This window comes from Canis aureus, chromosome 35 (assembly GCF_053574225.1).
Source record: "Canis aureus isolate CA01 chromosome 35, VMU_Caureus_v.1.0, whole genome shotgun sequence".
NCBI classification, from domain to species: domain Eukaryota; kingdom Metazoa; phylum Chordata; class Mammalia; order Carnivora; family Canidae; genus Canis; species Canis aureus.
In genome coordinates this window covers 3,429,097-3,441,303 of record NC_135645.1, presented here as the reverse complement: position 1 = coordinate 3,441,303, position 12,207 = coordinate 3,429,097, and the positions used below count along the sequence as shown (strand labels likewise).

The following is a 12,207-nucleotide window of genomic DNA, read 5'->3' as shown; positions in this document are numbered from 1 at the left end:
AAAGAACTCCTGGTAAGCTTTCTCTCTGGCAATAAAGGACAGACCTGTCAGCTGGTTCTGTGTGCCAGGAATAAGGTCACAGGATGTTACAGCTGGAAGGGATTTTGGTGGCCATTTAGTTCACTCACACCTTATGACGCTGGGGAAGTTGAAGGCAAGAGAGAAGTGATCTGCCCCTATCCCCACAGTGAGCTAGTGGTCAGGCCAAGAACATAAGGCGGCTGCCTTCCTCTGAGAGAACATCTGGAGAAGCAGAAATGGCTTAGAAAGACTCCACTAGACTCCACTAGACTCCCAGACTCCACTAGACTCCACTAGAGCTGGTTGTGCAGCTGTGGCCCAGGGGGCCTAGCCTTCAGGGCGGGCCCTTCGCTCGTGAAAGCAGACTAGGAACCAGGTCTTACATACAGGCCCTGGCTTTACTTGCTTAATCATCCATTTCGTAGATCTGTCAAAGAACACGGGGGAAGCCAAAAGAAGTCAGTGTGGGGAGACATCAGCTTGCTCTTTGACCTTGGGCAAATTGCTGCCCTTCCTGGGCCTCAAGTTTCCCAGAGAATGACAAGATCTATTGAGACCCTTCCAGCCTAGATCTGAGGATTATTATAGACCAGGGGTTGGCAGACAATGACTTATGAGCCAAATCTGACTGGTCTTCAGTTTTTGTGAATAAAGTTTTATCGGTATACAGCCAGGCTCATTCATTTGTATATTGACCTTGATGGCTTTCATGTTAAAATGGCAGAGTGGAGTAGTTGCAACAGAAAGAAACCCCATTGTGGCCCTCAAAACCTAACATTTTTACTAGTTTGCCTTTACTGATGAGGTTTGCTCCTGTTCTAGACGAAACTTCCAGAAATGAGGCAGTGGTTTCAATAATTTTGGCTTGAGGTCAATTGCCATCTCTTAGTACTCCCAAAACATTGGTCCTTTGGACAATGGCCCCAACCATGTCTAGGACTGTTTGAGCATTGCTGTTGTTTGGCTCTCTATCCCTCAGGCTCAAATTCTATGAATTCAAACTGTGATCAGCCACCATTGTAACTTTTTTCACTAACCTCTGTTAAGGAGCCAGGGTCGAACTGACTCCTTCCTTGGGTAGATTAGGCAAGTAGACCAGTGGGGCTGGAGAGACAGCATTTATTTGGATCTGGCCTTCTCAGGGATGCTGAAGCTATTTGTAAAAATCTCCTGGGGAGAAGGAGCATTTGTGATGTCCAAGTTCATAAAAACATTCCACACCTAGCTTGAAGTGACATAGGTGGGAAGGTACAGAATAAGCCTGCGGGTTATCGTTTAGGCTCTCTGCCATCACTACTAGCCTTTGTGACTCTGAGTTTTTAATTTCAGGGGTTTATATGCAAGGAAACCTTGGGTGTCTTTATACCCACTTCCCTCCACCAACAGAACACACTTACCTACCCTCCTCCACAATGCCCTGAGTCTGCAAGCAAGCAGTCTTTGAGGCAAGGAATGGCTCTTACCTGGGGGGGAAGGAATGGTTGGGGTGCTGGTCTTGGACGAAGTGACACTGCTAGTAGCTGCTGAAGAATTATTCTGTGTGGTTGTGTTGGATGATCCGTTATTGGTCACTGATATTGTTGGAGAAGTAGTAGCTGTGTCTGAGTTGCCACTTCCAGCTGAGATGGTGGTGACAGTGGTGGTTGAAACTGTACTTGATACAGAAGTCATACTTACCAATGAGGTAGAAATAGGTGAAGTTGGTTTGGTGGTAGGAGTTGATGTGGTGGTCGGAGTTAATGTGGTGGTAGGAGTTGATGTGGTGGTAGGAGTTGTGGTGGTAGGAGTTGTTGTGGTGGTAGGAGTTGATGTGGTGGTAGGAGTTGATGTGGTGGTAGGAGTTGGTGTGATGGTAGGAGTTGGTGTGGTAGGAGCTGATGTGGTGGTAGGAGTTGATGTGGTGGTCGGAGTTAATGTGGTGGTAGGAGTTGGTGTGATGGTAGGAGTTGGTGTGGTAGGAGCTGATGTGGTGGTCGGAGTTAATGTGGTGGTAGGAGTTGATGTGGTGGTAGGAGCTGATGTGGTGGTAGGAGTTGATGTGGTGGTCGGAGTTAATGTGGTGGTAGGAGTTGATGTGGTGGTAGGAGTTGTGGTGGTAGGAGTTGTTGTGGTGGTAGGAGTTGATGTGGTGGTAGGAGTTGTGGTAGGAGTTGATGTGGCGGCAGCTGAGTTTGAAGTGACTGACTGGATGACTGGAGGAACAGAGACACCAAGTTTCAGAAGACAGAACATTCAATATATAATGGCAGTTGCTATTATTTAATACTAATTTGTACCCAATCACTCTTTCCTGAAAAGCAGAGGCGACTACATTAAAAACGAAAATACATGACCACTTCCAACACGCACACAAAATCCCACAATAAATAAAATGAGAAGTTCAACAGACAAAACCGAAAAAAAATGTTACTGAAATCCATTGCAAAAAGTTAATATGTAGGAAGATCAGTACTGAGAAGTAGCACGGTTTCTGCGTGCCTGTCCTCTGTGAGGACGATGGGAAATGACAGCAGGGGGCACTCTTATGACCTGAAAGTGGCCACCTTTTATCTTTACAGTTTAAGGCAATCGTCCTCATTTCCCATTTATATGGCAATTTAGGAAGAGTTGGAAAGGGGGTGTGTTTAAAGAATGATGAAATAAAAATACTTCATTTAAGTGTGTATTAAACTTCCTCCAAAATTTTATTCTAGTGATGCTTACCCATTAAATAATTTTAGACACATTAATTTCTTAAAAAGTAAGATGAATAGAGATCATCTTTGCCCTAAGGGTGATCATCAGAGTTAGCTTTTTTCCAACTCTTAGGAAAACCTGGACATATGGAGTAATAAAGTCTTAGCAGTCCGGTGATTAGTCCCCTAGAACACTTCATTGTCTCAAAGAACTCCGACATTGACAACTGGTTAAAAAAATATATTTTTTTAAAGTTTTGGTGAGAGGGACGCCTCAGCTCAGGTCATGATCCCAGGGTGCTGGGATGGATCCCAACCTCGGGCTCTCTGCTCAGTGGGGAGCCTCTTTCTCCCTCTCCCTCTGTCCTTACTTGTGCTTTCTCTCTGTCAAATAAATAAATAAAACCTTAAAAAAAATAAGTTTTAGTGAGGAAGCAATTCCTACACCCTCAGATAAAACAATCAAAAAACAAAAAAACCCTGCGAATGGCCCCTGGGTCTGTGAGTCCCCGTTGGCAGAATGTGGCTCTTCACTTCAACAGGGCCTGGCTCAAATAGTCATTAAAGGTTGAAGAGAAAAAAAAAAAAAAGGTTGAAGAGATAAACAATTGCTCTTCCAGGAGGAAGAAAACACTTCACCAGCTGGTCAACTTGACCTATTTCTGCTACTCTTTTCATCAAACAAGGGCTTTCCCTGTGCCAGATGGTAACTGTGCAATGGATACGATCATCCACGTTTGATAGAAGAGCCAACCAATACCCAGAGGGGTGTAGGGATTTTTCCAGAGGTAAACGTTGATTCCCTTGTGGAAGGGGGCAAAAGACTCTTGATGCCAGAACCAGGGATGAAACCTGGTCCCTGCACCGCCTTAGGGTCCAAGTGACTTGTGGGGGCCCAAGCAAAGGCTACCAGGCACCAGACCCCTCGGAACCTACTGAATTGTTCTGGGCTGAGGAGCTCTGGAAGACCAATCTCTGCTGCGCTGAACCCCACACGCCAGTCCCGAGGCCCGTCCTCCTGCTCGGTCTCTCTTCACCATGAGCAGAACCGGAGAGGAATTCCAGCCATAAAATAATCAGCCTTCTGGGCCTCGGAACCGGTGCCTGAAGCTTGCTGGGTCTACCTCCAAGACAGCGAGGGTGATTAAAGGAAGGAAAAGTTATAAAATGTTTCTTACCTGAGCTTCTGGAAAGGAGAAGAGCGAGGAGGATAAGGCCTTTCATTTTCGACGTCCTTGCTGGGCAACCCAAGGAGGAAATGACTTTATCTCCAACCGTCCTTAGCTTTAACTCTCTTCTGGGTACAAAGTCCAGTCGTTAACTGACGTCAACCAGCCAGAGGCAATTACTTGTTGGGGTTTGGCCCCCCGTCGGGTAGGTCTCCTCCTCTGAGCTTTTGAGATAAAAGAAGTGGGCCCGGCCTTAGAGAGTATTTTTCTGTTCAAAATATTCTATCCAATTTATCACAGTCCAAATAGCTGAAAACAGCCTACCCATCCCTGCGAGGTCTATGGGGTGGGGGAGGGGGAGTAGCGAACCCCCTCACGTCCCAAATGTCCCTTTAGGAGCGGGTGACTCCTGGGAACAGCCCCGAGCTCCACGCCCTGCCCCGGGAGCAGGGAGACGCACGGTCCCTCCCGCTGGAGCTCGCCAACCCCGGGGAGCTGGTTCATGTTCTCCCCACACTGGGGGGTGTTCAGTTTTGGGGTGGCCTCCCGGGTGGGCACTCCGAGCAACTCTGTAACCCCGTCTCCAGGCTCCCGTGGCTGGCCACGGCCGCACTCTACCTGGACGGCCCCATTAGTGCCCTCAAACACGGTAGCCTTAGGCCTAACTCCACCAAGGCGGGTGGGCGACAGCTCAGGAAGCGAAGCAAAAGGAAAAGCCTGACACAGGTGACTCCTGTCCTCACTCCCCGGGCTTCTCGACTTCCCTCTGGCCCGGGAACCCCTGACTTCTCCCATTTCAGGAACCAGCCCGCCCCTCAGGCCAGGAGCTTCCTAACCCAGGCCTCCCTCCCCTCCCCTCCCCTCCCCTCCGAAGCCCAGCTCCCCGGGGTGTAGCCCCATCAGGGGGGTGAGTCCAGCCACCCCTTGGGAAGATTAGTCCGAGTTTTACCTTGGACCTTAGTGAAGGCAAAACTTTTTTTATGTTATCCCACAGAAAGTTCCTTCCTTGTTGTCTCAAAAGTCTCCATTTAGGGAATAGGATTTCAGGTTTGCTCTTATCGAGACAAGAGGCCCACTGAAATATTTTTTCCGAACAAATAAACAGCACCCCCGTGCTGTAATTCTCAGCCTGAAGGATTCCTGGCACCAAAAGTTAAATTGAAGGCTCTTTTCCGTCTTTTCTTTTTTCTTTTTAAATTTGCTTTGTCGAGTTACATCAATTTTTTATTTGTGTCAATAGATGGATCCATCTAAAGTGTCAAACTCAATGAGTTTTAATAGATGTATATCCACCTACGTAGAGATGGTGGTGAAACTACCATTAAAATCACGATACTAAATAAATAAATAAATAAATAAATAAATAAATAAATAAATAAATAAATAAATAAATAAATAAATAAAATCACGATACAGAACGTTTCTATCGCACCCAAAAGTTTCCTCTTGCCCCTTTGCAGTCCAGTCCTCCCTCCATCCCCAACCTAGGCAACCACTGACCTGCTTTGTGTCACTAGAGACTAGTTTGCTTTTTCTAGAACTGTATATAAATGAAGTCGTACAGTACGTACTATTCTAGGTCTAGATCTCCTCCTTCACACAACAATTTCAAAATTCATCCATATTACTGTGGATATCCAGTCCTTTCTTTCTCCTTTCTTTTCCAACTTAACTGAGGCATAAGGAATGTAAAGGAAGCTGCACATATTTAAAGTTGCTATATGGGCGTACACCCATGAAATGATGGTCATAATCAAGATAGCAAATGTTATCACAATCCCCAAAAGTCTTGTGCCCATCCTTCCCCACAACCCCAGGCCGAGATAACCACGCATTGGCTTTCTGTCACTATAGATTAGTTTGCATTTTCTAGAATTTTATATAAATGGAATCATACAGATGTACTGGGGTTTTGGAATTTTTATTTTTTGGTCTGGCTTCTTTCACTCAGCATAACTATGTTGAGATTCATCTGTGCTGTTCTGTGTATTAATAGTTTGCACAAAAAAAAATAGTTTGCACACACAATTTTCCACTCATTTGAAAGTATTTCCTCGGGATAAAGTCCCAGAAATTAATTTCTCAGGCAGAGGGTCATTTTTAAATGTTATTTCTCAGTTAAAACAAAAAAACAAACTTTTTTTTTTATGGCTCTTAATATCTGTTGTTGAATTTCCTTTTGAAGGGAATATAGCCTTTGTAAAGCTTATGAAATCATCTGCACCCTCACTGGAGTTGGGTATTAGCCATGCAAGCGTGTTTAAAGATGTAAAATGTTGTTTCAGTTTGTCTGGCTAGCAGCGTGTCTTTAAAATGAGGAGAGAGTATTTTCCCCACATTGCTTTATGAATTTTCTCTTTTACGAATAATTTGATTATGTCAACCAACAACTTATTTTGAAAAATCGGTTCCCCCAACATACTGTGAATCTGAAGACACAGGACTCCATCGTTTACTTTGCATCCCTCCCTGCCCCCTGCCCCTCAGGCAAACTCATTGGCATTTGCCTGTTCTTTCCTTTATTCCATAAGTGTTAACTGAGCCCCTGCTACGTGTCTGCTGAGGACAGAGGAGTGAACAAAGCAGGGAAGCCCTCATGGAGGGTGGGCAACAACCAACCCAACAAAGACCAGGTAAGCTCACATTGTGAGGAAGGTCACGGAGGAAATGAACCGGGGGCCTGTGCTGTTGAAATGCTCCCATGACTTCCTGTTGCTGCACTTGAAATAAAATGCACACTCCCTGTGGGATCAGGCCCCTGTCGGCCTCTCCGACGACGTCACCATTCCATTATCCATCTTCTGGAACTAAGCTCTGGGAGAAGTTATACGAAGGGGCTTTCCCCAGGAAGTAGCCTGACTTCTCACCTCCTGGGCTCATTGAAAGGTGCTACACGGAGGTGCCAGTAGGTGTGCAAACAAACTGTAGTTCAGGCTTCCTCATGGAGGACTGGGTGGTGCTGGGGATTATTAACACAGCTCTTAGGGGTGCCAGTACTGGGCTCGGGTTTGCTGCTCCTCGAGAGAAAAACTGCCATCAACAGAAGGGAGTATGTTAGCACCTGTTTGGGGGTCGCAGTGGTGTCTACTTTGCACCTGTCAGCTTCCCCAGTCTAGTTATTCCTAAAATGAGAGATGATGCAATGACAGCAGTCGCCCTCGAAGTGTTCCCCAGATCAGCAGCAGCCCCATGACTTGGGAGCTTTTTAGAAATGCATATTTTCAGCCCCAGCACCGGACTTACTGCCTCAGCCGTCTCCCCAACCGTTTTAACAAGACTCTAGTTTAACTCTGATGTGTGCTCAGGTGTGACAGCCAGGATGCCTGTGGCACACAAGATGATTTTAAGTGGTCTGTGGTCACCATTGGAAAATACTGATTCACTTGGAGGGGGAAAGTAATTGCCTTTTCAAATGTGTTTCAGTCACTCTGATTACACCAGGAGAAAATCACATTTACTGCCCGTGTCTGTGACTGCGCTGGTGCTTGGATATTTTCTTTTACAAGGAAGACAGAGCAGCCCCAGGCACAGAGCCTTTGACAGAGATACCCACCTAGGACCCACTAACACTTTATTTTTATTGTATTTATTTTATGGTGACTTAATATTTGTGATGAAGGTGATGATGTAAAGTTTAAATTAAAAGTAAATTCAGGGGCACCTGCGGGGCTCAGTTGGTTGAGTGTCTGCCTCGGGCTCAGGTCGTAATCTCAGGGTCCTGGGATCGAGCTCCACATCAGGCTCCCTGCTCAGTGGGGAGGTCTGTCCAGACCACCCGCCCCCCCCCCCCCCCGCCCATCCTCCCTCTGCTCCTCCTCCCACTCATGCACAAGGGCATGTGCTAGAGCTCTGTCTAATAAACAAAAATCTTTAAAAGCGGGGGGCGGACAGCCCCAGTAGCTCGGTTTAGTGCCACCTTCATCCCAGGGTCTGATCCTGGAGACCTAGAATCCAGTCCCACCTGCAGGGAGCCTGCTTCTCCCTCTGCTCATGTCTGTGCCTCTCTCTCTCTGTGTCTCTCATGAATAATTAAAATCTTAAAAAAAAAAAAAAAAGAATCCTGAGGATGGTAGTAAATTGTCTGACATTCAGAAGACATCATGCTAGAACACGTTCTTGGGTGAGTTGGAGAAAGGCCCTTCAGACTTATGTGGGTGAGGAAGTAACTAAGTAAGTTAACTAAAACAGAAATACAAAATATCAGCACCATGAAAAACGTCACATTACACCAGGAAAAGAGAAAAACTACACCAAGCCGCAGTTGGAGCTGAACTGTGCTGTTTTCTAATGGAAGTTAATCAGAGAAGTGCCTGTTGTTGGAAATTTGGCTCCTATATCCCCCTCCCAGCACGGGGCTGGGCAATGACGTTTAGCTTGACATTCAGGGCTTAAGCTCAACGGGCAGCTATCCTCATACTGACAGACATCCTTTTTGATTACTGGTCAAGTTATCTATGAAATGTCTCTTCTTTAAAAAAAAAAAAAAAAGATTTTAGGGATCCCTGGGTGGCGCAGCGGTTTAGCGCCTGCCTTTGGCCCAGGGCACGATCCTGGAGACCCAGGATCGAATCCCACGTCGGGCTCCCGGTGCATGGAGCCTGCTTCTCCCTCTTCCTGTGTCTCTGCCTCTCTCTCTCTCTCTCTCTCTGTGACTATCATAAATAAATTAAAATTTAAAAAAATATCTATAAAAAAAAGATTTTATTTATTTATTTGACACAGAGAGAGAGCGCACAAGGGCAGAGGAGAGGGAGAAGCAGACTCCCCCCTGAGCAGGAAGCCCGATGAGGGGCTCGATCCCAGGACTGAGACCATGACCTGATTCGAAGGCAGATGCTCAACAGACTGAGCCACCCAGGTGTCCCCTGAAATGTCTCTTCTAAGAAGGAATTTTTGATCTGACTTTCTCAGGAATGATCTTCTTTATGACAAATCTGAAATAAAACCTCTGCACGTATTCACGAGCAATTCCCTGAGAGGCTGCCCAGCCCTGGGAGCCAGTTAGATGCTATGACAATGGGCCCATGTCACCGGCAAAGATTTAAAGGATGATAGAAATTACTGTTGGCGATGGAGTGTGACACACAGACCTTATTATCCACAGTCTTTAGGGGAAGGGGGAGCTGGGAATATGGATGACAGACCTTTAAAAAATGGACACATCCCCAGGGGCGCCTGGGTGGCTCAGCGGCTGAGCGTCTGCCTTGGGCTCAGGTCCTGACCTCTGGGTCCTGGGATCGAGTCCTGCCTCCAGCTCCCTGCATGGAGCCTGCTTCTCCCCCTGCCTGTGTCTCTGCCTCTCTCTGTGTGTCTCTTATGAATTAAATAAATAAAATCTCTTAAAAAAAAAAAAAAAAAAGGAGGGGACACCTGGATGGCTCAGTGGTTGAGCATCTGCTTGCTGCCCAGGGCATGACCCCTGGGTCCCAGGATCGAGTCCCAAGTCGGGCTCCCTGCATGGAGCCTGCTTCTCCCGCTGCCTGTGTCTCTGCCTCTCTCTCTCTCTCTGGATCTCTCATGAATCCTTAAAAATAACGGATATACCCCACTTTCTGGAAAGATAGCGGAGTAGGACGCTCCTGAGCCCATCCTGCTGCACAGACACGCTGAGAAACAGCCAGGTGAGTGCCGCTCACCCTGAAAGCAGCCCGCCAGGGTCACCTGTAGGGAGAGGCCCGTCCAGGAGCGGAGGAGGGGCAGAGACAGGTGGGGGGGCAAGCCCGCAGCAGGACCCCCCGCGGGAGGGATGCCACGGGCTCAAGCTCCAGGCCGCAGCCCGCGGACCCGACGCCACCCCGGCCCGGGGGGCCCCACCTGGGAGACGGGCTCCCAGCACGCTCGGCTGCAAGGCCAGCGCCGCTTACCTGGCAAGTTTGCTAAGTCTGGGCACTTGGAACGTCCCCGGGCCCAGCGCGGGGTCAGCAGCGGCGAGCAGGCCGGTGGGGAGCGTCCCGGGGCGGACACCCAGCAGCGCGGCCCGCCCGCACCCACCGGGACCTGCCCCGCGCCGGGCGCCGCCCGCACCCGCCCCTCCCGCCGCCGTGCTCCGCGCGGGCCGAAGCCCGGGACCGCGCCCGCCCCCACCCCCGGCCCCGGGCACAGCCCCACCCCCACCCCCACCCCCACCTGCACCCCCAGCCCCGGCTCCCGCAGGGCCGCCCCCTCCCCGCGTCCGGACTGCACCGCCCCGCGCCCGCCCCCCACGCCAACCCCCGGGCTCGGCAGGGCTGCCCGCTCCGACCTGCACCGCCCAGCTCCCACCCCCACCCCCCCCCGGCCCACTCCCATCCCTACCCCCGGGGCTCGGGCAGGGCCGCCCCGTCCAACCTGCACCGCCCGGCTCCCCCCGCCCGGCGCCCACCCCCACTCCCATCCTCACCCCCATCCCCACCCGCATCCCCACCCGCATCCCCACCCCCATCCTCACCATCCCCACCCCACCCCTGGGGCTCGGACAGGGCCGCCCCGCCCGACCTGCACCGCCCCGCGCCCGTCCCACTGCGCCCACCCCGACCCCCACCTGCACCCCCACCCCGGGCTCGGGCACAGCCGCCCCGTCCGACCTGCACCGCCCAGCTCCCACCCCCCCGCGCCCACCCCCACCCCATCCTCACCCCACCCCCACCATCCCCACCCCCACCATCCCCACCCCCACCCCCGGGCTCAGGCAGGGCCGCCCCGTCCACCTGCACCGCCCAGCTCCCACCCCCCCCCGCGCCCACCCCCACCCCATCCTCACCCCACCCCCACCATCCCCACCCCCACCCCCGGGCTCAGGCAGGGCCGCCCCGTCCACCTGCACCGCCCAGCTCCCACCCCCCCCGCGCCCACCCCCACCCCATCCTCACCCCACCCCCACCATCCCCACCCCCACCCCCGGGCTCAGGCAGGGCCGCCCCGTCCACCTGCACCGCCCAGCTCCCACCCCTCCGCGCCCACCCCCACCCCCACCCTCACCCCACCCCCACCGACCCCACCCCCACCCCCGAGCTCAGGCAGTGCAGCCCCGTCCGCCCCGTCCCCGGGAGCCGAGAGCGCCCCACGCGGGGGTCCCTGCGGTCCCAGCGGCCCGGCTCCCCTTCGGCTACGAAACAAATCTCCATGAGTTAGAAAAGGACGAAACCGTACCCTGCGCCTCCCGACCGCGGGGGTGTGGAGCTGGAGAGCAAGCCCCGGAGTAACGGGGACACCACAGACAGGGGGAGGGTGCACGACAGGCTGCTCAACGATGAACGGATGAACCGGCCAGCAAAGACATCAACGAGGAAATAAACCATTAAAATCAGAATTACCGTAAGATTCGGGAATTCCACTACTGGGCTTTTACCTAAAGAAAATGCAAACACCGATTTGAAAAGACACAGGCTCCCCTCTGTTCATTGTAGCCCTATTGGCAATAGGCGAGCAGTGGAGCAGCCCAACTGTCCGTAGATGGATGCAGATCTGGGTATAGACAGACACAGGTGATACCGTTTTCTCCGTATCTATGGCTATAGCTACCTATATAGCTAGATATATGTGATGGAATATTATTCAGCCATAAAAAAGGATGAGATCTTGCCATTTGTAACAACATGGTTGGATCTAGAGGATATTGTGCTGAGTAAAATAAGTCAGTCATAGACAAATACTGTACAATTTCACTCATATGTGGAATTTAAGAAACAAAACAAAGGGGGATCCCTGGGTGGCTCAGCGGTTTGGCACCTGCCTTTGGCGGGGGTCGTGATCCTGGAGTCCTGGGATGGAATATGGATCCGGCTCCCTGGGTGGGGCCTGCTTCTCCCTCTCTCTGCGTCTCTCATGAATAAGTAAATAAAATCTTTAAAAAAAAGAAAAAGAAAGAAACAAAAGAGACCAACCAAGAAGCATACTTTAAAAAAAAATTTTTTTTTTTATTTATTTGAGAGAGAGATTGGCCAGGATTGGAGGAGGGGCAGATGGAGAGAAAGGGGCAGACTTCCTGCTAAGCAGGGAGCCTGACTCAGGGCCCGACCCCAGGACCCCAGAATCATGATTTGAGCCGAAGGCATCGTCCAACTGACTGAGCCACCCAGGTGCCCCAGGAAACAAACTCTTAACTACAGCAAACAAACTTGTGGTTACCAGGTGAGAGGAGGGTGGGGGAATGGGTGAAAGAAGTTATGGGGATTAAAGAGTACACTTAATCTTGATGAGCACTGGGTGCTGCATAGAATTGTTGAATCTATACACCTGAAATTAATATAATGCCAAATGTTAATTATACTTCAATAAAAAAAAGAGAAAATGGACATATCGCTTGACCAGCAATTCCATTCTAAGAATTTGTTCTAAGGGAATAGCTAGACATGAGCTCTAAG

At 50.4% G+C, this 12,207-nt stretch overlaps 1 protein-coding gene across 5 annotated transcripts in view; it reads right to left on the bottom strand.

The window, feature by feature from the left end:
• The window catches only part of MUC13 (mucin 13, cell surface associated), a 33,319-nt gene extending 23,449 nt beyond the window's left edge, over nucleotides 1-9,870 (bottom strand). For 2 of the 5 annotated variants that reach the window (XM_077884619.1, XM_077884618.1), the window contains exons 1-4: nucleotides 9,730-9,870; nucleotides 3,875-4,089; nucleotides 1,942-2,213; nucleotides 1,485-1,890 (exon numbers count right to left, since the gene is read on the bottom strand). In XM_077884619.1, coding sequence (XP_077740745.1) covers nucleotides 1,485-1,890; nucleotides 1,942-2,213; nucleotides 3,875-3,920 — 724 coding nt within the window. In that variant the 5' untranslated portion in view covers nucleotides 3,921-4,089; nucleotides 9,730-9,870. The remainder of the gene's footprint in view (nucleotides 1-1,484; nucleotides 1,891-1,941; nucleotides 2,214-3,874; nucleotides 4,090-9,729) is intronic. The other 3 variants (XM_077884620.1, XM_077884621.1, XM_077884622.1) reach the window with 3 other exon arrangements.
• Between the last annotated feature and the right edge of the window lie 2,337 nt (nucleotides 9,871-12,207).